This window comes from Manis pentadactyla, chromosome 11 (genome assembly GCF_030020395.1).
Source record: "Manis pentadactyla isolate mManPen7 chromosome 11, mManPen7.hap1, whole genome shotgun sequence".
Taxonomy (NCBI): domain Eukaryota; kingdom Metazoa; phylum Chordata; class Mammalia; order Pholidota; family Manidae; genus Manis; species Manis pentadactyla.
This window is the reverse complement of record NC_080029.1, coordinates 28,250,452-28,277,428: the sequence shown is the minus strand read 5'-3', so window position 1 is coordinate 28,277,428 and position 26,977 is coordinate 28,250,452. Positions and strand designations below refer to the sequence as shown.

The following is a 26,977-nucleotide window of genomic DNA, read 5'->3' as shown; positions in this document are numbered from 1 at the left end:
GAATTTTTAAAATATTTTTATTTGTATACATGTATTTAATAACTTCAAATTTAGAACACTTAAAAGTCAGTATGAACAAGAAAACTATTAATGACAAAGACTTGAAATGGGAGAATGGATACTGTAACTGGTTCATATTAACCTCCCCATGCAATTTATATCTGTATCTTGAATAGTGAAAAAATCTGATTTACACAGCTCAATAAAGATTTGGGAGTATATTTCTAAAACCCTATTTTGTAGCCTCAAAATACGTTTCCATTAAACTGATGCAAGTGTTTAAAGATGGCATATAAAAAATTTGCACTGTGAAATTAAATATCTAATTGATTCACATTTCTTTCCATTAATATAAATCAGTAATGTACAGTAAGGAAATATTATTCACGAATTAGTAGCTAACAGTTCACATTTACTAAACACTCCTGTGTTTAGCCAGGCGCTGCACTAAACATCGTAACACGCAGTTTCACATTTAATTACCTTGATGGGAAGTATTACAGGTTCACGTTTTTCACAACTGATTATGATTGCTATGACAGCCTGCACTGAGCACTTGTGTCCAAGCCTTCATCTGTCATTGTAGCTAACAAACCTCGCGTGTATTGTAGCAGCTGAGTGCTTGCTTGCACGATTTTACTGTTACATAAATACGCAGGCCTGACTTCCGCCCACGAAAAGAGAACATGGCTAAGCGTTGTGTTTACTACTAAGAAACACCTGTACGACAACACAGGGACAAAGGCAGGGCAGTGCTCTAGAGCCGCACTAAAGCCCATTTCTGGGACTCAGAAGTGCCCCTCAAGGCCTAACTGCAGGAGGGCGGCCTCAGCTTCCTCCTCCTCCTCTTTGGCTTCCGCTTCGCGTATTTGCACCAGCAGCTGGAAAAGGTTAGGGGCCGGACCTTCCGCAGCCCCGGTCAACCACAGCTGCCTTCGGATAGACCCGCTGTGGCTGGCCCCGGCAATGACCTGCTCCAGGCGGGCCTGGTTCGCGTTATCTTTATCGATGGCCCCTTTCTCCACCACTTTCTGCAACAGAGGCTCCAGACGAATGACATAAGCAGATAACTTTTCTCCCGGGTTCTGGTAAGTGTTCAGAAATCTGACCTGCACATCCCGAGAGCTCTCGACGCTCCCAAACACCTGTTCAAGCGCCTTCAAGCATTCTGCAGTGGTTATCGCAGGGTGGTTAGTCTTGAGGATGCGGATTACATCAGCTGCGGGGCCTCTAAGACTCTCCATCAACCGCCGCCTCTTCTCTACATCTGACACCGGCCATTCCTCTATGACCTCATTAGTGTGCTCCAGCCAGGGATCAAAGGTCTCCTCCCCAGGCCCCGGGATGTCCCTCCCGGAGAACAGCGTCAGCTTCTTGTACCATATGGACTCAACAAGAGGCTGAATAACATTATCCAAAATATAGGTTAGCATCTCTGCTGGCATATCTGGGCCTAGGGATGGAGTGGGGTTCTGAAACCCAAGGACTCGGGCAACATCTTGCACGGTCCACCCCTCTCTTGCTAGGAAGAGGTGCAATCTTTCTAAAAATTCAGCATCGGAGGTCGGGGGCTTAAAGACCACTTTCCAGACCCCTCCTTTACCAGGCATCTCCTTGGGGATTACAGCGTAATCGACGGCGCCAGTGAGCTCTAACAAGGCTGCTTTCGCATTCTCTTCCCTCCAAAACATTCTCCCAAGCACTCGATAGGGCACCTGGGGCATCGCAGTCTGGAGGGTCTCCTCGATTTCAGCTTCATCACAATTCACTGGGATCCCCCAGACCAGCAGGGCCCTCTGGGAGTTCACGTCCATCCCCCTGCACCAGTCTTCCAACAGTGTCATCGCCATTTTCTCAACTCTCAAGGGCCCCAATTCTACGAATACGGATTAGGCTGGGGACAACAGCCTAATCTAAGACTCAGGACAACAGGAGACACTCTTCCCACTACGCCCGAGGAACACAAGCTTCACGCAATCACAAGTAAAAAACGACACCACAGTCCTATCTTGTTTTTTCGCTGTACCCCAAAGTTAGTCCGTCGGCGGGTTCTCAGAGCGAAGGCTGGGGGATGCTGTCGTGTCATGCGACCGCCGCCATCTTGCGTCCCTAGTGGGGGTCCGTGGCCGGGGTCCTCCACCAGCCGGCTGGGTGTCGCGTCTCAGAGTAGCAGGCAAGGAACGAAAACGCGCGACGAAGGCAAGAGCCGCAGGGCTGGAGAAGTCGCTGGGGTGTGATGGCGGGGCGTGGCCGCCTCCTCTCCGCAGCTGGGTCGGGGGGCACTCGCTGATGCTGCCGGAGTCTATCAGGCGTTCGCGGTCCGAGCCGGGCCTTCAGGCAGGCGATGGGGCAGCTGCTTTGAGTACGAAACGTGTGACTCCGGGGAGACTTCTCTGAGGTCTCGACTGCAGGGCCAGCCAGACGCCAGGATGGTTGCGGGTGCAAGGTACTGCGCCAGGCGGGAAGGACGGCCGAGATCCGAGGACACAGCCAGTGGAGGCGTGGGACGCCCAAGAAAGCGAGGCTGGCGCAGCAGTGCGCGCGGGCTGCAGCTGTCTGGCGCAACTCGACTGCCAATCCCACCGACCCTCGGCCAGCGGAGGAGTTTCTGTCGCAGTGAAGGGAGGGGCCGGCTCAGCCGACGGCTTCCGCCCCGCCCGCCTCCCACCGCGGCCCAGCCGGCGAGAACGTAGCTATGGCAACGGTGGCCCAGAAGACGCGAGGCCCGCGCACTTCCGCGGCCCGCGGGGTCGTGCAGTTAGTTGCCATGGTGTCAGAGGGGCTCCGGGTACTGGTTTCTCAGATGGCGCATTTCGTTTTTCACGTTTTCTAGATATATATATTTTTTTATGAAGCACCGTGTTTAAAGCATAATTCTTAAGTGGACTTATGATGATATTGCTGAAAATGCGTCTGTCAAGGCAGACTTGTCTACTCACGTCGTTTGTTCAATGAATCAGCGCTGCATATGAAAATGCCCTCCGCGGCTTCTCTGTACCACTTGATCGCACACTGCATGCTCCATATTTCATACCAATGAAACTAAAACGTTGGAAATCTGCCATTTGCATGTTTTATGTGAGACACTGGGGATTTTTTCCTAAACTTTTGTAAAAAGACCTATAGCCTGAAATCTTTATAGCTGGGCAAACGCTAGTGTCATTTCCCGTGTCCTGGAATCATTGACAATGGGCTGATAAAAAAGAATCCTTAAATGGCTCACAAACGTCAAGTAATCCCCCTGCAAGCAAAACAAGGTCAATCCCAGATGGTGAAAATCTCCCCAAAAGAACACAGCATTCAACTCTGAATTTTTAAAACCTTATTTAATAAAAGGTTTAAAGATACACAACATTCAAAAGTAAATAAGTTACATAGGTACATTACAATCAATCACATCAAGATTTTCTTTAGTGTGTTATTATTTTTTTATAAAAAGCACACAAAAAATAAAATCTTCAGTCTGGTCTATCACAACTGTACAGCAAAAGAGGTAATATTTATATATATATACACTATCTTAATATGTAACAGTCTTTTTAAAAAAGGGTGCCACAGGCAGCAAACACACAAAAGGCAGTGTCTGATCTTTTCCAAAATAAAAGGAATATACTCATTTATATGCTATTAAAAATTTGTACAATAATTACAGACTGTCAAGGCTGTTCCTGTGCTCTGTCCCTTCCAACAAGGCCTTCAACTTAGAGACAAATGAAGAGAAACAGCTGCAAGTTGTTAGAGGCAAATATTAACACAGCAAAATATGGGGAGGACATACAATTGTTTTATAAAAATATGCATACTTCCTGTAAACCTAAGGAGTTAGGCTTGCCAGTCTGGTAATATATACCATCCAAGAAAAATGAGCCCCAGTGAAAACATATTTAAACAGCTGAGGCTTGAGTATGTGTTATATTCTACCTTCATCTTAACATCTGGCACATGAGAAGAAAGAGGTTAGGTCACTGAGGCAGTTAAATATAGGGGATCCCTTTAGACATAAGCAGCATATGACCTCTGTGCCGGGGTGGAAGTGGGGTAGCAGAAGGGGTGGGTGTGTACCTTAGCTGAGGGGGGCTGCTGAGGGCATAGAGGATGACAGTGCTGAAGCACTGTCTCCTTGGGTGGGTAAGAGACCTTAGAAATGGTCTGGAACACAGGCACTAGGTTAGTTTCATGCCCTTAAGCTGAGTGTAGATGGAGACTGGGAGATGGATATGAGATGGTGTGGGGAGGTTATTATAAAGCTGGAGGTGTTCATCATTTAACTTCTTAAAGCAAAGAGCTCTGAGGAGAAGGGAAAAGAAAAAAGAAGAGCCTAATGTGTTCACAAGGAGAAAGCACCATAAAAGGCATACCTAGGCCAGCTTCTATGGCTATACCTACTTTATTGGCTGGTCACTTGCCAGAATTGCATCTGCCCTCTAAACATTTTAACTTTCACATTGCATTCTAGATACAAACTCTTCCTGGAGCATGAACCCTTCTAAAATATGGTATCTGGTGGGATTAGTAAATACCAAGGTACTACCTTGATTTTCTCTACCTACATTCACCTGGTGCGGTCTCCATTAATTTAGAAAATAAGAATCACTCTAAACAAGGATTTCTGTTACCACATGTCCAAAAAGGGGCCTGAAACTAAATATGGTTTAAATAGAAAAAACCTTGGGAAATATAAGTAGCACTTTGGGGTGAAGTTGCGAAGGCACTCATACAAGTGATTTAGAAGAGAGCCTAAATTTGCTACCCTACTGTTCCTGGAGAGTATACCAGATTTTTGCAACCTTGAGACATTGAGCTTATAGACATCTATGGAGAAAACTAACAGGGAAGTTGGAAATCTATGTAGCCATCCAGGAGTCTGGGGGGAGAATTTTGTTCCTCATAGCTGGGGTCCTGTAGAACCATATTAATGCATAAATGAATGCTGAAAAATACCTGTTAGTGCATAGTATATAAACAAAACTCCCCATTCCCAGCTACCAGCATGATGCCTATCTCATAAGGAGTAGCAGAATGAATACTTTTTGGCTCCTTCCTAACATGTTGACCTGTCACATATTTAAATTAATTTAGAACTTCTTTTATGTAACTAAATTTCAGTGACAAGATAAAAAATAACTCAGCCCTTCTATGGGACTGGCAAGTGAGGGGGCCTCCAGAACCTTCCAGCCCTTTCACTTCAGTGACTCAATGCCAAATATGGGATTCTTCAAACCAGAAACCAAACCAGAATTCTGGCTTCCAGCCAATCCCCTCAAACAATCTGAAAGTACAGCCAGAGAAGAGTAACAAGAACTGCCTTTGATCTCCCTTGCTTCTACCAGTCTATGTGTGGCTTTGGTGGTACTTTCCACCCTCTTTCAGTGCCACTGTCATTCCTATAGACAAGAGCTCCCAGAGCAACTAGGTAAGGGACCGTAGGGTCTTGGGAATGGGGTGGGGTGGATGCCAAGAAAGTGCCTTGTTTTGGGATAAATGCACTTGGGCCTCTGGCAAACAAGAGGCCCCTGGTCCCTGAGAGGATGTGTTAAAAATTAAATATTCAGAATAAATAAATAGCTCCCAAATGACAACAGGAATGAAGGCTCCTGTCCAATCTGGCTAGGAGACCTCTCTCCTCCCAGGGAAGGATCCAGAAATCTCCAGCATGCAGGACTGGGGGCTGAGCTGTGGATTATCAACACTAGGCCAGGTGGGGTGGGGTTAGGTGGCAGCTGAAAAGGGCAGGGCAAAGGCAGTCAGGGAACATCTACCGTGGAGGCGCAGGCTGGGTGTAGGCTAAGCTCCCTTAGTAGCCTCCAGAGCCCAAGGATTTGGCAAAAAGCTGGGAAGCAGAAGAGCTAAGGCTTATTATCAAAAGCTCCTGGTCCCTGGTCTTCCAACCATTGCACAGTTCCCTTCCCTCCAGTGGGCTGAGAGCTTGGACAGGAACATTGTTCCCTTCCCCAAACTTTCCAGCTCCAGAAGGCTGCGAGCAAGCAGCAAAATAGGTACCTGTCCTAGGTTTCTCTCCCTCTAGGCATTCTGGTGGCTTCCCTCCCATGGAGGAGGTGGCCTGAGGACAGGGTCACTGGAACAGCATAGGCCTGGAAATTGTCATGCAGGGACTGCACAGGTGCCAGGCTGAGCTTACTCTCAGAGATGGCCACCACACTCCCACCAAGGGAGCTCCTTTTTCCCCGGCTTTAGGCAGGCCTGTGCAGCCTTTGAGTTCCTCTAAGGAGGGGGAATAACGCTGCAGCGGGGTGGGGGGTCGGGGGTGCGCTTGCGCTTGGCTCTCCATGGTGACCGAGTGGGGCAGGGGGAAACAAAGAGTACGGACAGGGACTGCGTGGCAGCAGAGGTCCTGGGTTGAGAGGCAGCAATGGCAGCGGCTGGAGACCCTCCCCAGGGGCAGCCCCGGAGAGAAAGGGCTCTCACAGTTCCAGGAAAGCGGAAGGACAACTTCCAACAGACTGAATGCAAAGAAACTGGATCCTACAGCCCTAAGACTGCTCCTGGGGCCTTAATAAATAAAAGAGCCGTTTATTTTATCGTCTTTTTGTTTTTCAGAAAAAATCCATGTGATCTCTCCTTTCTCCCTCTGGAGGCTCCAGGGCGCTGGTGGGCGCCAGCAGGGCTGGTGCAGGGAGGGCCTCCAGCCGAGCCCCGGGCCTCAGCCCCTGTCGCCCGCGCTGCTCTCCTCCCGCAGGGACGGCTGGTGTGGGGAGGCGTTGGCCGCAGAGGCGGCGGCGGCGGCGGCCTCTCTCTCCCTCTGTCTCAGAGCGGCGGCCTTCTTCTCCTGCTCTGCGTGGCTCTTCATGTGGGCGCTGCGGCTTTTCACCTTGGAAAACACCCTGTAGCCGGGCAGGAGGGACCCAAGTCAGGGGTCTGTCCCCAGCAGCCTGGAACCACCGCTAGACTGCGTAGGGGGGGGCCTTGTGGGGGGGGCCCTCCCCTCCCCTCCCCTCCCCTCCCCTCCCCTCCCACTGGGGGCTCCTGCCACGTGACCCACCCCCACCCCCCTCCGCCTAGGAGACGGGTGAGGTCCTGACGCCCTCTTTGAAATGCTGCCGGGTGACGTCACTGCCCTGGAAACCCTGTAGCCAATCAGAAGATGAGGCGAAAGATCCGACCTCCTACTCGCCCCACGACCGACGTCTGCCCAGCCACCAACCGCGGGACACCATGCCAGTCCCCGTGGAGACAGGGCCTGCTGTCTTACCTGCCACATTTTTTACAAGGGAAAGTATTCTCCTGATTCTGAGTCTTATTAAAGGTCTCTGTTTTTTTCTTCTTCTCCGAGAAAGGTAGTGCCCTTCGAGACTTCCCTGCCCCCTCCCTTGGCTTCTCTGCAGCCTGGCCACCGGCTGACCCAGGGGCGTTAGACTCATGGCTTCGGAGAATGAGGATGTCGTTGGCCTGGAGAGGATCAAAGAGTTGAGAGATTTAAGGAAGACAGGTTCCTGAATTCTGGAATCTCAGGGAATAGATGGATCTTAAAGTTCATACACTCTCGCCAGATGGTCCCCCAGAATCTTCCAGATGGTGCCCCAGAATCCGCTTGAATTCTCCCAGTGACACGGCACTCCCTGCTTTTTTGGCAGCCAATTCTGTCTTTAGCCAGCTCTCTTTTTACAAAGCTGCTGGTACAAGTAATTACCTAACATTCCCTAATTCCATAAATGAGATTCAAGTTCATGTGATTGTGCCAGATGCTAGGGATACAGAAGAGACAGATCCAAGTCTAGTGGAACCGAGAGACTGCAGGCAGCTAAGTCATGACAACATGAGCCACCATACTAAATGCCAAGAAGGTGCCAGAGAGCCAACAACACTAAGTGCAGACCTGGAGAGGCGTTGCTCAGGATATGCAAAGCATGGGCCTCAGGCCAAGGGAGCCCCAGATGGCCATTAGAAGTCGTAAGTATGTGCACTGGGTTGACCCTCACAGGAAAGTGTTCACAAAAGTCTGCAGAACTCAAGTGAGCATGTACACAGAGCACAGCTCGAACAAGCACAGCAAGGCTCATAAGGTAGCAAACAGCTTTGTATCTACAGTTTGTGGGTTTTTTCCTGCAAGCACAGTGTACACAACACACACACACACACACACACACACACACACACACACACACACGAAGACTCTCACTGTAGTTCCCCACAGACCCTTCCCATCTCTGCCCTCTCTTGGGGGACCTCTCCCTAACAAGGAACAGCTCTGGCTGGTAAGTTGCTTCTTGGCCTGTGATGTGGTGGGCAGAGTACTGCACTGGAAGTATCTGGGGTAAGACCTCAAGTAGGTCATTGGCATCTCTGAATCTGGTTTCCTCCATCTGCAAGGTGTGATGAACACTATGGGGTTATTGTGAGGAATTACTGAGATACTGGACAGAAAAGCACTTTGCAGAGGTCATGCATGAGGGGCCATTATTGTTGCCTCAGCTCAGCTTCAGACATTCTCGTCAGCCCTCTTCTGTCTACTCATGAATGCTTCCCCAATGTCCCACACACCTCCTGGGTTTTCATAAAGACTCTTTCCCCTGGGCCTCAGATACAGAGGCAATATAGTTTAAAAATTAATAGCAGACTCTGGAATCAGGCTACCTACTAACCATCCTGTCTTGGGCCTCAGTTTCTTCATCTGTAAAATGGGAATAATGACTACCTACCACATAGGATTATGAGGATTAAATGAATCAACATCGTGAGGTACTGAACACATTTCCTGCTATGATGATGATGGTGATCACAGTCATGTTCCTCTTCTGCCCTCCCTCCCGCACTCCCAGGCCCAGCCCCAGCCCTCCTCTTAGCTCTCAGCTCCTCCGGTGGAGGCTGCACTTACCGACTCATTGGCCTGTAGTGTCTGGGTGGCTTTGACGGCTGCTGCCCTCCGGCTTCGCTCTCGTCCCTCTTCCTGCTCCCCTTTCTCCTGGACCTCTGGCACCTCTTCCTCCCCCTCCTTCCCGGTCTCCTTTATTTCCCTCTTGGGCTCCAGTCTCTCTTCACTTGGGGACTCTCTTCTGGACAGAGTCACCCTTGGGAACTTCTGGGAAGTCTACAGGGGACAAGAACGAGAGTAGTGAGCCTGTAGCTCAGTCACGGAGCCATGGTGGACTGATCCTGACCCAGTCCGGGGGTCACCGGCTCCTGCTAGTCCTGCTTGCCTGGTCTGGCCCGGGACAGCCTCCTCAGCTATGACTCTCTGCCCTCCCACAGCTAGTCTGTCTGGGAAAGAAGAGAGTCTTGGGCCCTGGGAGCCCTCGGATGGAGACCAAGCGCTTGAGATGGAGCCAGGGGCATTGAGGAAGCACGCTGGTCCCTCGCCAAAGGCCACCTGTCCTGGATGTGTCCAAGAGACACATCCTTGGGTTGGGTGATCTGTGGAACCCGGTAGAAGCCTTGAGCTCCAATTCTGAACTATCTTGCATCACTTTCTGTATCTCTACTCCCTTCCCATCTGCAGAATAGGGACCCAAGTACTCCCTATCTTAAAGTAGCATGTCACCAAGTGCTGATTTGTAACCCCAAGATGAGGGTAGGTGGATACATGGGCACAGAATTAAATAACATTCTCTTTTCAATTCTTGTTCAATCCTGATTACGTCAAGGACAAATTCTCAAGTTGGTGTTAATGTGTCTTTATACTTCACTAGACTTAAAGAGAGGTCAGGCCCCAGTCTCAGAGCCTTGCAGGTAATAGTACCTAGCTAGAATTTAATAACATTCTTAGGTTTCACATATATTTATTTTTACCAGTACCCTCTATACCAAGTGATACTGGTTTTCTATTAATGATTATGAGATAAAGCTTCCCTTTTGAGTAAAAAGTGAGTTGACTTAAAGAAAAACGTGAAGTAATAGAACAAGTCGTGTGTGGACATGACAGAAATAGTGATGGTGACATGTGGTAGGATGCAGACATAGTAAAATTCTTAAGGGTAATACGAGAATGACTAAAGTTTGGGAAACAGTGTCAGAGGTCTGCTCTCTGGGAACACTAAGTTGATGCTGGTGCAAATACTGTGAGAAAATCCCCCAATGTTCTGCATCAACATAATATATTATTACTATGACACTGGCGGATAGAGAGGGGAACCCAAAAGCCCAGGGCCAGTGCCCAGGACATCAGTTCCTTGGGGCTGCAGGGACACTACCTTCCTCTCTCTGTCCTCCAGGGACTCCTGGTAGCTCGGCTTCAGGCTCCCCACTCAGCCCTAGCCCCAGACCCAGCCCAGGCTCGAAGCAGCAGAGGCTGGGAAGGGAGTCACCTTAATATCCACTTCAACCTCTTCCTGTGCTGACTTCTCGTCACTTGTGTCCACATCTCCGAAGGTTAGAGTCCCATTGCGGCCAATTTTCACCTGCTTCTTGTAGGTGTAGTAGAACTCCACACACTGGGCCACGGTCTTCGTCTGGATCTGGTTGGAAGCCAAAACCAAGGTCAGAGTTCCTGGTTTTGCAAACCTGCCTTTCCCATCCCTGCACATCCCCCCTCAACCTCAGCAAATGTTAACAAATTCAACTAACCAATCTATCATCACTATTTTAAAAGAAAAAAGAGCCAAAAAGGACGAAGTGGAGCCTTGAGGAAATTTCATATGGGCTGCATATTAGAAAGTACTATTTTATTGGTTGAACTTTCTTGGGTATGATAATGGCACTGTGGGTTTATAGGAGAATATCCTTGTTCTTAGGAGCTATTTGGGTCAAGTCTCATGATGTCTGTAACTTACTTTTAATGATTAGTTAAAACAGAGACTATAGGTGTGTATAGGTTTGTATATAGACACAGAGAGAAAACAAATGGCGACAATTGGTAAATCTAAGGGGCATGTGGTGTTCACTGTACTGCTCTTTCAATTTTTCTGTAAGTTTGAAATCTTTCAAAATGAAAAATTAAGGGAGAAAAGTCTGGGCACCATCCACATTCAAAGCCAGCCGGCAACACAGACGCCCTTCATCAATCCAGGCAATAGTCTGACTCCTCCCCAGGCAGTGGCAACTGACAGGTCTAAGAGAGAAATGCCAGACTCTCCTATTCAGAGAGGAACTCAAGAGAGACTAACAAGGAAGCTCTTGAAAACCTGACGAGGAAGCATCTTACTCCAAACTCTGCCACTAAATGGCTGTGTGGTCTGAGGCAAGTCTCTCTGTGTATAAATAGTGAGGGGGTAAAATTAAAATGATCCTCCAGGGCCTCCCAACCTCTGAAATGCTAGCCCTCCCTTCCATAAACCCAGGCGGCCACTGGGTTTAGTTTCTGGACTAGCTTCTTGTACATAGAGTCAGTTTTCTCTGACTGTATACCCTTCCTCCCAGGTCCCAGACTCTTCAGCCAATTGCTGGGCTGCACAGGAAGGGAGCTGGGAGACCCTGTCCGAAGAAGCCTAAGGGATCAGTGAGGGTCTGCTGTGCCTGAGGGGGAGGAGACATGCTCCATGTCACAGGAACAGATTTAATTTCTTAAAACTTATACTTTGTCCTGTTTACACTTTTGACTATCATGTCGTTCTCTGATCATGTGTTTGACTGACTAATGGTCTGCTCTTTTCATTATGGCATTAGGGGCGCCTCAGTGAATTTCACAGGCATGTCCTTCCCAGCAATATTGCCCAATAGGGAACAGAGTGTTACTGAAACCCAGCAGACAGCTGTCCTCACAACAGGACCTTGTAGGAGAATTCACTGGTACTTTGTCCAGTCCCCAGAGCCATCCCTGGCACAATCTACAACCCCAGGAATAAAGTGTGCGCTCTTACAAGCCCTTTTCCCCAGAGTGGTCCACAGAACTCACTTTCCCCACAGCCCAGATTTTGTAAGAAAGGGCTGGTGGAAAGATCCAAGTTCTTGGCTTAGCAAGGACTACTCTCCCCAAAAGAACACAGGGAGAGGACAAGACACGTTGAACCTAGGAAAACTAGCCTTGGGCCTCCTCTTGGTGGTCATCTGAGTTCTGGAAGGAAGCCCTGCATCTGACAGAAGTGGGCAGAGGCCTCCACCCAACCCCTTCCCCACTGTCTGGTTATACAGTAACTTACTGGCTCTCATTTTAGGGTGACTTCTCCTACTTACAAACTGTGGCTTTTGAAATACTCCAGCTCCTTGGGGAATGCTTACCTCTGCCTGCAACCATCCTCTTGTTCTCCCTTAGGCAAGTCACTATTTTAAGTCTGACATTCCTGGGTCTGCTGACCACTCAGACATCCCTCTGGATTGAGACCCAGAGCATGGCTGGTCACACTAGCCTGAGGTGAGGGAACCACTGGCTGAGAACCAGTGGGAAAAAAGGCCCTTTCTTATCCCCTTCCTGTTTTGTTTAGAAAATTTTCTCTGTGGCTACTTAGTGGCACTGACCTAAGTGCTTGGTGAGTGAAGGCAAGGCCCCCACTGCACAGGGACCCCCGAGGCATGCAGGCAGCTTCTCTCCTCCAACCCACCAACTGCCCTGCTTGCCCCTGAAACAGAGTCCCGGCTCACCAGCTTCTGCACCAGAAAAAAATCCTTCTTATAGATGGCAATGCCCTTGTTGAACAGCTTCCTCTCAGCCATCTTCCACTGGTCAGAGCCTGCAGGTAAGAGGGAGCCAGGAAGGTGAGGTGGGTGGGACTGTGAATGCGGTGGGGCCAGTTCTGACCCGCAGAAAAGAGTGAGGCCATCCACCCAGGGCCCCTGCAGGCATTAACAGCTGGCTCCACATCCTGGTCCTGCCTCATACTGGCCTCATTGCTCAGCCTCTGAGCCATGCTCTCCTCTTTTGTCAAATAGAAGCCACCTCACCAGCTGTGAGATAATGTGTGTGGGGCCGTTGGTGCTCTCTGCCTGGCACAGGCAAGACAGACCACTCAACAGGGATCGATAACAAGGGCTGCTGTAACTATGCCGCCTGGTCAATGTCCTGCTTAAAGCACAGGGCCCAGAAAGGGACATGACACTCCAGAGATCATCTAAGCTCCAGGACCCGGTGCCAATTTGGATGGTACTCTCTGGGTTCCTGTGCCTCTGCCCTGTCCTGGATGGGCTCCTGTTACCTGCCCCCTTCCCCCTTCCCCTCCAGGGCACAGGAAGCCCCAGCTTTGGTGTCGGTTCCCTCTGGCTCTTGGCTTGTCCACCCCACCTCCCCACCACCTCTACCCCGGGCTGTGAGCCAGCACCCAGCTGGGCCCCACTGATGTGGGAGACCCCTTGAGGCCCCAGGCCCCAGGCCCAGCCTGACTCACCTGTGTAGTGATAAGTTGCCAGTGGGTGGTTGTGGGGCCGGAGGGGCTTCTTCAATAGCAGCTTATTCAGCGTCTCCTGCAAGGGAAATGAGGCAAAGGTCAGTGCCCTGGCAGGGGTCTTGGTGGTAGGCTGAGCATCCGAGGCTCTGGGAAAAATTAAGAAGGCCTCTTTTGGCCTCCAAGTAGGGAGGGCACATATTCTTGGCCCCCTTAACCGCTAAAGGACAAGAGGTCTGGCCGGATGGCGAGGTCATGGGAGGTGGGCTGCTCAGGAACCAGGCCACCAGGCCTCTTAAGAGGGAGCACATGGCCCCCAAGGCAGGCAACTACAGGCAGAGAAGGCCCTCAGTGATAGCCCCATCTGAGGATGGGAACCCAGGGACCCAGAATCAGGGACTGGGGAGGAGGACCCTGTGCAGCAAAGTCTGGACTTTGGAACTAGGGCTGCCTTGGGCTGAGCCTGTACAACCCACAGCTGGGTCAAATTCTCCCGATTGCCTTAAATCTGCACTCTAGTGGGCCTGGTTCCTGGGCAGTAGGCATGGATCCATGCTAGCCTCCCTGGGGGTCCCTCCCTCCCTCCCTCCACTGGCAGTGTTGTCTCACCAGGATGTCTCCCCTGGACTCGTGCAGACAGTGCAGGGCCAGCTCCTGGTTGGTGCCAGCGCCAGGTAAAATGCTGGAGCAGGCAGCTGTCAGCAGGTCTTCCACTGGATTCAAGGGAGCGAGCACGGGGAGGAGGGGAAGAATCACTTTCAGAGCCAGGCTAGGCTGGACAGGATCTGGGCTTAGCCCATCCACCGCCCAACAGCCCCCTGTCACTTGCTAGCTCTGGCTTAGGTCCCCTCTCACCTTGCCTCTGCTTCTCACGGCTGCTCTCTAGGTCCTCCCATGGCTGCCACACCAAGTCAGCCTTGTGGGGGTCTGCAGCTGCCAAGGCACGGTCCCTCATCGAGGGGATCTCTGCTTGGAACCGGGAGCCCACGTTGATCCGTCTGCAGGGATGAAAGGGGCAGGGAGTGAAGTCTCACCTTGTGGGGCTGAGAAGATGCTGGGGGTAGTTGGCAGAGGCTGGGTATGGCAGGGTTGGGGGTAAGGGAATCTGGCTTCTGGGGACTGTGAGGACAGTCTGGTGACCAGTGCATGGTACCACTGGAAAGGCAAGGCCCAGAGGTTGGAAAGGGGCAAAGAAGCACCAAGTTTATAGACAGGTAAAAGAGTATCTTGGACTACCCTTAGAATTTTCTTCAGAAGCAAATTCACACTGAACTGGTCCTTTCCTTTCCCTGTGATTTCCACATGCAGGCAAGGTGGAGACAGTAAAGACCAGCGCCAACTGCAGAAGCCCAGAGAGGCCTGCTTAGCACTCTGCAGTACCCAAGAACCCTCCTCTTCCTCGCAGGGCCTGCCTGCACATGCTGGACCCCAACTGGCCACCCTCACACCATTGGCCAGGCAGGGCTGCACTTACGGCTCGATGCTCACTGGGGTGGCCTCCCCCATCACAGAGAGGACAGGCGGTGTGACTTCAGCACTATCTATGGGACAAAAGGTAAGTTGGTAAAAGGGCACCCTCCTCCCTTCAGCAAGCCCACCCACCCACCCAACCCTAGGTAGCTGGCTCTGTGTGCACAAGAGCACAGTGCTGACTCACAGAGGTTCACACCTGGAAATCAGAGCATCCTGAGTCCTGCTCCGCAGCCTGTGACTGTGGTGACTAACTGACTTCATCAAATGTGTGGGTGCCTCCATTTGCACACCTGCTAAAAGGGACTATTACTACCCATCTCCTAAGGTTAATGTGAAGAGTGAATGAAATGATGCACAAAGCTTTGCCCTCAATAAATATTATTAGTAGTACATATAGTGGTAGTAGTAGTAGTACTACTACTACTACCAGTTTCTACTTCTAAAGCCATGTCCCTGCCCTGAGAACTCCCACACTACCAATTTAATTCCAACATTAAGCATGGTTGCTCCAGTAAAGAGGCGGAAACTTTCCGCACACTAACAGGGTGGTGAAGGGGATCAGCATTTCATAATTATCTTCTCACTTCCTTGCTGGGTTCTCTGCCTCGGTTTCTCCTGAGCTAATCTTCTTAATGCCCCACATGATGAAGACACTCCCTTGCTCCAAAAACAAAATCTCTGCCGACTTCTCTCTGCAGTATGAGATAAAACCTGAACTCCTCAGGCACTCAAGGTGGTTCCCTTTCCACCTATGCCTCCACCACCAACTTGCCTGGACCCTGGATCCTAGAAGATTGCTTACTCATGACCCCTCACATTCCCTGCATAGTCCAGTCCCACCTCCAGGCCTTTGCACCACTTATTTCCCCGGTCTAGTGTGCCCTCCCTGACTGGCTCCTAGTTCAAGCTCAGCTCTTGCCCCACCCTCTCCTGAATGCTCTCCTCACCACCTAAGGCTAGTAAGCCTCCACAGACTTGGAGTTTGGGGTCTGCTTCACTTACTGGCTGCTGATCCCACACTGCCCAGAACCTCTGTGTTTTTGTCTCCCAGGCTTCCATGCCAACTCCCTAATGACCTCATCCTCTCTTGAGAACAGACCATGGTGTCCCATACATTATTGGAGTCCTCACAGGCTTTACACCCAAGTGTTCCATAAATACTCATGGATGGACAGACCTCTTCTTTGCTGCCAGTCTGGCCTCTACAGTGACTTCCTTCTGCACATCCCAGGCAGGGAGAGAGCAAAGCTTCTAAGCTTGCAGTGAAAGTGGGAGGGCCAAAGGACGGCCAGCCCAGGGTGAGCCATTTCTCCCCCACAGACACCAGGGGGCACCAGAGAGCTATACCATGGGTGAGGTCAGGGTCAGAGGTTAATCCAGTGACAGCACTGCCTCACCTCTGTGCTACCTCCGGTAAAGTTTACTATCCACCACACAAACAGATAGGATTATCCCGTTTTCCTGCGGAAATGGATCCTTTTGTGGAGTGGGCAACATTTTTCAGCAATTCACCATCCAGGCCAGCCAAAATGTCTGCTCTTGGTCAAATGACTGTTGAAAAGACCCAGGAGATGGGATCTGCCCCATACCATTCACAGTGAACCTGATGCAGCAGGCATGATGTTCAGTGCTTTACATGTGTTGATGTATCTGGGCCTCACCACAACCCAGTGAGTTAGCTATTAGGTTGCACCATAGGAAACTGCTATTTGTGCATCTAAAAATAGTTCAATATTGGTGATTTCATCATCAACCAAATACTAATATCCTTATCTAAATATTGAAGTAACCAAAGCCCAAGGAGTTTCCGTGATTTGCACAGGGGATGAAATAGCAAATGGTGGAACTGGGATTTGAACCCAAAGAACTGGGCTAACATCCTCCCCTGCCCCTGCCTGTTCTTGAACCAGGACAACCTCCTTTACTCAGAGGAGAGAGAGGATCCTCTTTTCCCACAGTGTTCCACCCCAAACCCCAGGAGTCCATAACCTGCATCTCACACCTGCCCACTGCCCACCCTCTCCACATTCCCTGCCCCCATGGCCGCTGAGGGGTTCACTCACTAGACCGGAGCAGGGTGCGATGGGCGCTCTTTGGTGTGATGGGAGGAGGGGCCGGGATGCTGCTCGTTGACATGATGGCATTGAAATAGAGGCCGGAGCCTTCCCGCACGGGGCTGAGGATGGGGGGTGGTGTGTAGGGGGGCAGCTCAAAGCTCCGCTCGGAGGGGTGGTCAGCTAGGCGGACGGGAGAGCGCAGGTGGCTCTGGTATGGGGTGATGTTGGAGTAGACGGGAGGGGCAATGAAAGTGCCCGCCTTGGTGGGGATGATGAGGGGCTCAGGCCGCGGCCGCTGCTTTGGTTTCCGCACCGAAGTTTCCCCCTCCAACCTCTGACTCATGTCCTCAGCCTGGAGAAGGAAACAGAACCAAGGCGGCTCAGCCTCTTCTGTCCTGGGGGATCACAGTCTTGACCACTGCTTGCCAGTCTCACCTTTGGAACTTAGTCTGCCCACCAAACCCACCAAGGCGAGCCTGAGACAGGCAGCAGGTCCAAAAGCCCTTCTTATCGTCTCTCCTCTAGGGCAGGGGCCAGCAAACTGTTTCTGTAAAGGGCCAGATGGTGAATTTAGGCTTTGTAGGCCACACCCCGGTCCCTGTTACATATTCTTCTTCTCCTGTCTTTTAACAATTAGTTAAAAATGTAAAAAACATTCTTAGGTCTGGATTTGTTCCAGAGGCCATAGTTCCCAGCCCGCTATAAAGCAAGCTCTAGGGCAGGGGAGTACAGTGGTAAAGGGTCAGTCTCTGGAGCTGGATTGCTTGGACTGAGATTGACCTCCTCTACTTACCACTTAAAATTACTTCACCTCTCTGCGCATCACCATTTTTAACATGGGAATAATGAGTGCCTTCCTAATGGGATAGCTATGAGGACTAAATGAGTTAATATATGGAAATCACTGAGAACAGTACCTAGTACATAGGAATTACTCAATAAATACTGGTTGCTATCACTGCTTAACCTCCAAGCTCTGTATTAGACTGCAGCCTCTACTGTGTGCCAAGACCTGAGCTGGGCATCAGACCACAAAATGAACAGGATAGTCCTGTCCTCACAGGAAGTTTTGTTCTTACAGTATTAGTCCTACTACCACAGGCTAGCCCACTCAAAGGTTAGCCCTCCTGGCCTACACTTCACCCTGCTCGGTATGCCTCATGGGTCTCCATATTGAACAGAAGGTAGGCCTATAAGGGAATGCAAGCTTCCTCTTGCACCATCCCTATCCTTTCAAGAGAGAATGGGCTATGAGGGTGGTCATCTCCCTGGGTACACAGCTGACCAACAGGTGATATTGGACACATTGACTAAGAGGGCCTGGAAACAACAGGCTTTCTCTCCTTCCCGGGTTCCAGCTCCCACAAGACCTTCCAGTGGAGAGTGTTGATTCTCCATGAGGCCTTGGCCATGTCCTTTACCTACTCGTGCCCTCTTTTCTCTTCTACAGACTAGGAAGAAATGAAATTGTTCATTCTTCTTTCCAATATGATTGCACAGAAAAAACTGCAGTGGTGCTAAAGGCCCCCAAACTTGCTAGACAAGAAATCCAACATGAACTCAGCTAGCTGTAATAATTTGTAATTTTACAATAAAGGAAATGGATTTAAACTATTCTGAATATTTGACAATATTTTTTGAACTGATTTTTATGTGTGATAATGGTATTGAGCTTATGTTAAAAGAGAAAAAAGAAAAGAAAAGGAAGGAAGGGAGGGAGGGAGGAATGAAGGAACCTTCTGCATGACGACTTCAGATACAAACCAAAGTACTTATGTATGGACTGATTCAACGTTTGGGATTGGCTTTAAAAAAAAAATACAGTGATAGGAAGAACTGGAGGTACAAATTAAAGAAATTGGCTATATTTTGAAAACTGCTAAGGCTGGATGATGGCTAAATTTGGGGGTCATTTTCCATTCTCTATGCTTTTGTGCAAGATTCAAAATGCCTATAATAAAGAAAATAACTAATAAAAAATAAACCTCCCCCAAAAGCCTGGTGTAGTGAAAATACAGGCAGGCATTCAGGAGATAGAAATTCCAGGACTAGCTCTGCCATTACTTGACTGTATGACCTTAGGGTAAGTCTCTTGCCTTTTCCAGACCTATTTCCTCATCTATGAAATGGGTACATTGAGCGGTGTAGTTGCTCAGGCTCCTTCCTGACATCCTTAGTACAAGCTGCCCAGACCTCCAGCCTCCAACCTCTATCCTTTCTTTACAGAGGACAGGTCTGAGGCCAACTCTCTAGTTCAGAATAACTAGAAAAGATGAACTCAATATAAAAAACCATTTCTAAAGGTATTAGAGAGCAAATAAATTGGCAAAGAAAGAGCCAAGATCCAGGAAAAGAAGGAAAGTCAGAGGTAAGCCCAGCATTTGGAATTGTGTTTTCTCTTGAGGTGGATGCACTGAGTAGAGCCTTTAATAAATTCAAGGAGCTAACAGAATAAAAGTCAGAGTTTAGGTTTTGCCAAGGAAGGAGAAACTGATAAACTCTGAAGCTTTGGATTGGAACTCCAAAGGGCTGTATCTCAGAATAAAGGTAAATCAGAAATAGACTAGTCCTCACATGGAATAATGCCCAGTTTCAAATAATCTCATCTCAATCTGATTAAAGTAATTCAGAATTGCTAGTGCCCTTTGCTACTTCTCAGGTGCAAAGATAAAGCCTCTCTGGAACAGGAGAACATCATCTAGAGTCCTTAATTACCTCAATAATTTTTCATATGTAATGTCTGACATTCAATAAAAAATAACCAGATGTACAAGAGATCAAGATGTGACTTAAAAACAAGAAATAACAGATAATGGAAACAGACCTATGAGGATCCTAGTTGGAGATATGAGAAGAAATGAAAAGCAACAAAAACAGTATTTAAGTAAATCTAAAATGAACAACAGAACAAAACAATGTTACAATGTTCTGTTGATGTTAAAATATAGACAGAAAGAAAGTACATGTTAATAATTCTACAAGTTAGGGGTTGATGGAAAATGGAATTAAAGTGTTGTAAGAACTTTGCATTGTCTCAGAAGAAGTAAAATACCAATTCAGATTTCAATAAACCAATAATGCATGCTTTAATCTCTAGTAGCCCTTCTGAACCAGAGAATGAAGCCCTAAAGTCATAAGGCATTTACTTACTATATGTAATAAGTTAACTTCTGTCCTATGCATCTAGAATGGTACTAACTATGTGCTGTCCTCCAGCGAATTGAGAAAACAGTCATGCAAATCCCTTTCTATAGGGCTTTGTTCTCTCTCGCAGAAATCCACATAAGAAAAGCTGCTAGGGTAATCACCAAGAGTAATAAATAAGTATGTAACTAATACATTAATAAAGAGGGGAAAAGGAATAACAACCCAAATCAATCCAAAGGAAACAAAGAAGGGGAATAAAGGAAAAAGCAGGATGGAATAAATAGCAAACAGCACAGCAGATTTGAACCCAAGTATATTAGTAATTACATTAAATGTAAACTGTTATCAATGCTCTAATTAAAAGACAAAGGTTGTTAGAACAGACAGTAACAAACTCCTATTATATGTCCCTTGAAAGACATACCTTTAAATAGAAGGATACAGAGAGGCTGAAAATAAAAAGATGGAAAAGATACACTCATCCTTCATCTTCTCCCACCCCCAACACTAACCAAAAGAAAGCTAAATATTTGACAAAGTAGACTTAAAAAAGCAAAAAGTTTACTAAAGATGAAAAGAGATATTTCAGAATAATAAAGTGTCTAATCCAGTTCTAAATGAGTATGCAGCTAATAACATTGCACTAAAATGTATAAAACAAATACTGCCAGAACTAACAGAAGAAATAGACAAAGCCTCAATCTTAGTGGGAGATCTCAATATACATACGTTTGTACTGACAGAACAAGCAAGCACCTCTACATCCCAGTGCCTACCACAGGGTATGACCCATATTAGGAGTCCAATTAAAATTTGCTGACTTGAAATAATAGGAATTCACACTTCATAAATTTTCCTAGATAGACCCAATTTCAAGTATAAAACTGTCTCATTGTCTTCCATAAGTGCATTTGCCCAGAAGTTTGGTTTGGAAAATATAAATATTATCCCCATGGGTTTTGAATCTCTCTACGCTGCCACATTTTCCTTTCTTTCCTGCAGGTTACTAGGCTCCCAGGAGCACACAGATACTGGAGGTCTTTGCATGAGGAGCCTCTCATACCTGAGCAAGGGCATCAGTCCCAGGGATACGGGTGGACCGCCTGCGGGTGACAATGACTGACGGCTTGTGTTCAGTGGGATTCTGTTCAGGACCCTTCCCATCCTCAACACCTCCAGCTTGGGCTGCCTCAGTTGGGTCCACAGTCCGCACAGGCACAGACACTGGGATGATGAGGGGAACCATCCCACTGTCCTCTCGTGCTCGCTTGGCAGCTAAGGAAGGCTCAGAAAACTCCACCCCACACTTGGTTGTTGAAGCCAATACACTTTTCCGCTTCTCCTCAGAGCCACTGGCATCCTGGAGAAGGAAGAGAGGGAATGGCAACAAGGTTTAGAAGATAAGTTCTGATTTGCTGGTCCTCGTCCCATTTGATTCAAGGAGTCAAACACCCACAAGGGTTCCCAGTGGTCTTCAACAATCTGGCCTTTCCCTGACCCCATTTTCTCCCACCACATTCCCGAACACTCTCCATAACCTCCCTTCTGTCAGGTCCTTCTATCCTGGCCTGGAATAGGGGTCCCCAGATGGCCATCTCAGGCCACAGTTGGCTTATGGATTGTTTTGTTTGGCTAGGACAGTGAATGGCACATGAAATAGTATCTAAATATTTAAAACATATCTCTGCAAAAGAAAATAAGCAAGACCCCTATTGCAAGATAAGGGTGGTCTTTGCATCTATTTCCCCACTGGCCAACTGCTGGAGTGAAGTCATATTCTGCAGCCTCCTATGTATCATCCTGGCCCTACAGGAAGGAAGGAGCAAATGCTGGCTTTGGAGTCAGACACTAGGCTTCTATCCTAGCTTTGTGACCTTGGGATATCCCTCTGGGGTCTCAGCTTCTTTAGCAATAAAATGGGATAAGTGACAGCAGCCCTCTCATAGGGTTTGATGATAAATGATTTGTGATTAAGTATAAGAAACTCCAAGTACAACAGGGGTGCTCATATTCTGTTCATCTTTCCCATTGTGACTGTTTTTTCTTTTCAATCATCTTTATGTGGTATAGTTTACACACAACAAAATGCATCAATTTTGACAGTGTGACACATTCTGATATAATTACCTGTGTAAACACTGCCATATTCTTTTCTTTTGGCATACTGGATCTGGAAATGGTTTTGCCTCCCCCTACTCCCAATCCTTCAAGCCCCAAATGAACAAGACAACCCACAATGGTGTGTTGCACTTTCCTGCCTGCAACCCTGTGTGTATCTAAACCTCATCTTCCCTTCAGATATGGATGCACCTATGCAGAGATTCCTTGCATTCCGAGTTAATAATTCCCTGAAAGGTATGGATTCTTCCATTTCCTTCAGTAAGGTAAGAAAAACTGCCCTTGTAGGCCTGGAGTCACTTGCTCTCCCCTCACCCCAGACATGGCTCACCCTGCCCTCGGCCAGGTCCAGTCCCCATCCCATGCCATTCTCACCTTTGTGTTCTGCAGTGAGGCCAGCTCCACTGCCTTCTGGGCCAGGGTCAGCAAATTGGCCTCCTGAGACACCCGGCGCCTCCGTCGAGTGCTCTGGATCACGCCACCCCGTAGCACCTGCCCACAGTCCCCCAGGCCCACTGCCCGCATGCCCTCCTCGTTGCCCATGGTGGTGGCCTCCCGCTCCCGACCATTGGGTGCCAGTCTCTCCCCATCAGACAGCAACTGCGCCTCCCTCAGCTCCAGAGGGAATCCCAGAGCTTCAGGATGGGGCTGCCCCAGATGGCTGGCTGGTGGCTGCTGTGGGGCCCAGTGGTGTAGGAACAGGTTGCTGGTGGGCTCCTGTCCATGTTGGGTGCCAGCCCCATCCAGGGCGGTGGAAGGCAGGATGCCCTCCTTAGAGAGGCGGCGGGAGCGGCGGGGGAAGGCGATCTGGGCCTGAGGTAGCACAGGCTGCGGGGCCGACTCCTGCAGTAGGGCCTTGCGCAGTTCTGGGTTCATGTCAGGGTTTGGGGGGAAGGGGTAGGAGGCCATGCTGTGGTGAGCCAGATGGGACTGCCCGAGTGGCCCAGCTGGCTGCAGGCCAAAGTCCTGGGGCTGCTGAGAGGGCGGCTGCTGCATGGGATAGAAGTTCTCAAAGAGCTGCATCTGGGGTAGGGCTGCTTGCTGCTGCTGCTTCTGTGGTGGGAAGGCAGCAACCGGGTTGGGGGGCGGTGGGCCCTGCCGGAAGACCTGCCGGTTTACCTGGTGGCCGAACGCCAGCTGGAAGGGCTGCAGAGGCAGCGTCTGGTTTGGCGGCTTCTTAGCCACATGGAAAGAGTTCAGGGGTGCCTGGGGCCGCCCCACCTCCAGCTGTACCTTCTGGGGCATCATCGGCCGCACTGCATTTCCATAGCGGTCCAGCTGTGGCCCCCCTCCTTTCTCCCGCTTCAGTGCCTCAGGGTGGTTATAGTAGGTGGAGACCGCCATACCCGGATGGGGGCTCCCCTTGGGTCCACTGTAGAGGGGCAGGCTGTGGCGGTTCCATGTTGAGTGGGGTGGAGGTTGACCAGGCTGCTGCTGCCAGCCACTGTCACTGACACCAGCACTCCCTCCACGCTCTGGGCCCCGCCCTGGAGCCATCACAGAGTTGGGCCACTTGACTGAGCCCACCTGCTGGGACAACATGGCTGCCGTGGTCCGCTCAGACCCATACACCACAGAGTTAAGCAGGGCCAGGCTGTTGGGAGGGGGCAGTTCCACAGACTGGGAGGCAGGGGCTGCTCCTGACAGGCCCTCGTGCCCAAAGTAAGGTTCCTCCTTCACTCTGGTGGACTGTGGAGGGGCCGAGGGCTGCTGTGGGGCCTGAAGGGGTGGTGGGTGCTCCTTGGGAGCTGCTTCCTGGTCCCCAAAGAGGCAACGCTTCCGCTTGTTCTGAGCCTTGGGCTGGGCCTGGAGGTTCATGGTGTGGCCAACTGGGCCCCAGCAGTGAGTCCTACTTCACCAGTCGCCCATCCCCTGGGGGTGGGTCCTGCCAGAAGCCCTGCCCTAGTCCAGGAGCCGGTGGGGGCTGAGCAGGGGCAGAGAAAAGTGCTGGGCTATGCAGTCAAGCACAGGAGAAAGAACTGCTGGCTCTTCCTCCTTCTTGCAGAGGGGCTCTTGGGCTCATCTATGCCTCCCAGTTCATGGTGCTTCACTGGACCCTGGATCCTATGGACAGAAGAAGGATAGTGTCAGCCACAGCCTCCCAGGAGGCCCCAGAAGTCAGCACAAGTGTGAGGGAGGGGTCTCTCTGGCCCTCAGGGCCATGCCTCGGAGGGCAAGCCCTAGTTCACAGAGCAGCATTGGGTGAGCCAGAAGCCAGGACCTTAGGGAGAGCCACCAGAGGGCAGCGGCGTCTCCCAGGGTGCTCTGCAACTCCTCTCTTGTCCCACCACCTTACGCTCCTGGTTAGGCTCCAGGACTGTTGCATTTGGTTGTGTTATTTGTGCACTGAACAAAGACACCTGCCAGGGGACAAGTGGGACTGAGATCCAGTCCCAGCTCCTGTGATCAAGGTGGGAAAAGGGGTGACAGGGTACAGGTTGGGCTTTCTCCTCTTAAGCCAGGCCTCTGCCCCCCTGGGCAACCAGGCCTGGTCCCCTCACATCTGTCCACGCTTCCCCACCAGACCCAGAAGGAGCTTTATCCAGCCAGGGCCTCCTCTGATGGTCCGAGCCCATCTCAGACACAGTAAGTGGAGAACAGGGTTCATTCCCAACTGTGCTGCCCAGGGTTGGGAGCCCACCAGCTCCTTGCAGAGTCCAGGGCCCAGAGACAGGCTGACGTCCTTTGCACTGAGGCATGTAGGTGAGGCCCCAGAAGGGTGTGTCAGGTCCTAGGCCCACCCCTGGGAGGTGCTGCTGAGTCTGACTGTAGCTGCCAGAGTCTTCCCCAAACTAGTGAAGAACCTGTTTTGCAGCCCTGGTGAGCTGGAGGCAGGATCCCCACCCACCCTCCTCCAGCTGCCAACGAGCTCAAGGTATTCAGAGCGAAGGAAGAGCCTAACCACCATGCAATCTGAGGGAATGTGAACTGTTAGAATTTGGGTCCAGAAGGTTTCTCTATGACATGGCATCATTAATATCTCATAGCGTTTCTGTGTTTGTTTTCTAACTTGATTAAAAAACAAAGAGGTTGCTCTCTGTATCTTTCTTCAAAACAGAGAGAACAGACACCAGTATTTTATAACTTACATGTATTTTTACTACCTACATGTAAGTTACAACTTATATGCACAACTTGCATATATTTTCAAAGACTTTCTTTCTTTCTTTTTTTCCTTCCTGGGAAGTTGGTTAGGGTGGGAGCTACATGGCCCACCTCTTCCCCAAGCTGAGTTTCTGGTTCCTAGCCAGTCAGGATAGGAAGGAGGGGAGGAGGGCGGAGGGAGGTACTGAATTTCTGGGAAATAAATCTGCAGGTCCAGGCTGACCCCAGACCTCAGACCTTCGGTGCTCCAAGTCCTTGTTCGCAGCCGCAGGAGGCTTGGGGCTGGGCGGTACCGACAGGCTCTCGGTCGAAGGCCTGGCTACACCCATGGATGCCCCTGCCGGCCCAGGGAGGCCTGGGCGCTATCGCTGTTCCGCAGGCTTCCGCAGCTCCGCAGCCCTTCCCCTCCCGGAGCTGCCGTGACTCACTCTGGCCCGCAGCCTGCCTTTCACTTTCGCCCAGCACCCAGAAGAGGAGGAACTTCCTCCTCCATTTCCTTCCTCAGCTCCTGGCCCTGAAGTGAGAGAGAGACTCTCCCCGCTTGCACCCCTTTGTCATATGGAAGTTGGGGGATGGAGAGAGACCAGGGAGGGCATCCAAGTCACTCGGCCCCCACACCAGGGGGAGGATGTGAATCAGAGAGCGCTGGGGGCCAAAGAAAACCACTTTTTGAGTAAACCCCTCTCTCTTGCTTTTAAACTCTCATTCCTTGATAGCCAACACAATTCAGAGAGAAGACCCAGGAGCCAGACCCCTGATTGACAAGAACCCTGGGCAACACTGTGCAGCAGCAGAGTGGGACTGTCCAAGCTACAGGAATCCGGCTCTGCCTGTCCAATCAGCATGAACAATACGATACACGTCTGCAGAACCAAGACAGAGGAAGGAAGAACGTGCTTGAAGGGAGGCGGTGGAGGGAGCTGGCAGGCCCACGTGTCTCCAGGGGGCTGCAGTCACATGCAGCCCGTGCCTCCCCTCCCCCAACAGCACACAGACCACCTCCTCCCATCACAGCCCTGTTGCCTTGTGAGCCACAGCACAGCTCTGCTTGGGCTGGGGGCCTGGAGGAAGGGAAGGCCCACGTGGCAGATGGGACTGGGTGCACGTGTGAGTGTGCACCTGATGAAGAGTGTGCAAGCCCCAGGCACAGGGACGGCCATTCAGCACCTAGGGGACAGTGAGCTCTGTTGGTTAGGTTGAGAGAGATGAGGAAGGAATCTTCCAATGGGGCTCCAGGGCTGTGCTCTCCCTGCCTGTCCCATGCTGGTTCACCTGCGGCTGCCTCTTGGGTCAGGCCCAGGAGGGCTTGGCTTGGTGGGCTCCCACCCCCAACTCTGCACATCAAGGAGGACCAAGCGGGTTTCCAAAGCTGGGCCAGGGACTTGCTTAGAAGAAATCAAGGGGACCGATTCTGGGGGGACTGAGTTGACCCAGAATCTTCTGCAGAGGCCTCCATGTCACCCTCCACTAGAAGGCTCAGAGTGATAGAAGCATAGACACCCAGTCCTGGGACCCTCAGGGAAGAAAGGTTGTTAGCTGGGGTATAGGGAGAAGAGTGGAAGATGCCTGGGAACCTCCTCTTTACAGGTGAGCTAGATAAGGCTCAGTAGCTTGCCAGTTGTCACACAGTAGTTATGTTGCAGAATGAGCATTTGAAACTACGTCTATCTGACTCCAAGACCAAGCTCATATTCCTCATCCCTAAGACATGCTTCTAAGATACCAGGTCCCTCTCTGCACACCTCCCTTCCACAGCATGCTCCCCACTTGCAGAACAAGGATTTTCTGGACACAGGTATCTCTTTTTTTGGCAGTGAGAAGCACCCTACCCCAACTGAACTTTTGGCAGGCAAACCTCTCCTATACTCTCCC

At 50.2% G+C, this 26,977-nt stretch overlaps 2 protein-coding genes across 6 annotated transcripts in view; both read right to left on the bottom strand.

The window, feature by feature from the left end:
* Positions 1-2,642, bottom strand: PNMA1 (PNMA family member 1). The gene has a single exon (XM_036913252.2). The coding sequence runs from the start codon at positions 1,848-1,850 to the stop codon at positions 789-791; it is 1,062 nt and encodes a 353-aa protein (XP_036769147.2). The 5' UTR covers positions 1,851-2,642; the 3' UTR covers positions 1-788.
* Positions 2,643-6,515: 3,873 nt separating this feature from the next.
* Positions 6,516-26,977, bottom strand: part of MIDEAS (mitotic deacetylase associated SANT domain protein) — a 57,903-nt gene continuing 37,441 nt past the window's right edge. For 4 of the 5 annotated variants that reach the window (XM_036913249.2, XM_036913247.2, XM_036913248.2 and 1 more), the window contains 12 exons: positions 22,376-24,064; positions 20,946-21,242; positions 16,742-17,087; positions 14,680-14,746; positions 14,061-14,203; positions 13,815-13,918; positions 13,209-13,284; positions 12,469-12,557; positions 10,260-10,409; positions 8,834-9,046; positions 7,211-7,407; positions 6,516-6,842 (listed from right to left, as the gene is read on the bottom strand). In XM_036913249.2, the coding sequence (XP_036769144.1) occupies positions 6,662-6,842; positions 7,211-7,407; positions 8,834-9,046; positions 10,260-10,409; positions 12,469-12,557; positions 13,209-13,284; positions 13,815-13,918; positions 14,061-14,203; positions 14,680-14,746; positions 16,742-17,087; positions 20,946-21,242; positions 22,376-23,818 (3,306 nt within the window). In that variant the 5' untranslated portion in view covers positions 23,819-24,064 and the 3' untranslated portion in view covers positions 6,516-6,661. The remainder of the gene's footprint in view (positions 6,843-7,210; positions 7,408-8,833; positions 9,047-10,259; positions 10,410-12,468; positions 12,558-13,208; positions 13,285-13,814; positions 13,919-14,060; positions 14,204-14,679; positions 14,747-16,741; positions 17,088-20,945; positions 21,243-22,375; positions 24,065-26,977) is intronic. The other variant, XM_036913251.2, reaches the window with a different exon arrangement.

Coding starts and splice junctions, on each gene's coding strand:
- PNMA1 (XM_036913252.2), bottom strand. CDS start 1,850: ATGGCGATGACACTGTTGGAAGACTGGTGCAGGGGGATGGACGTGAAC.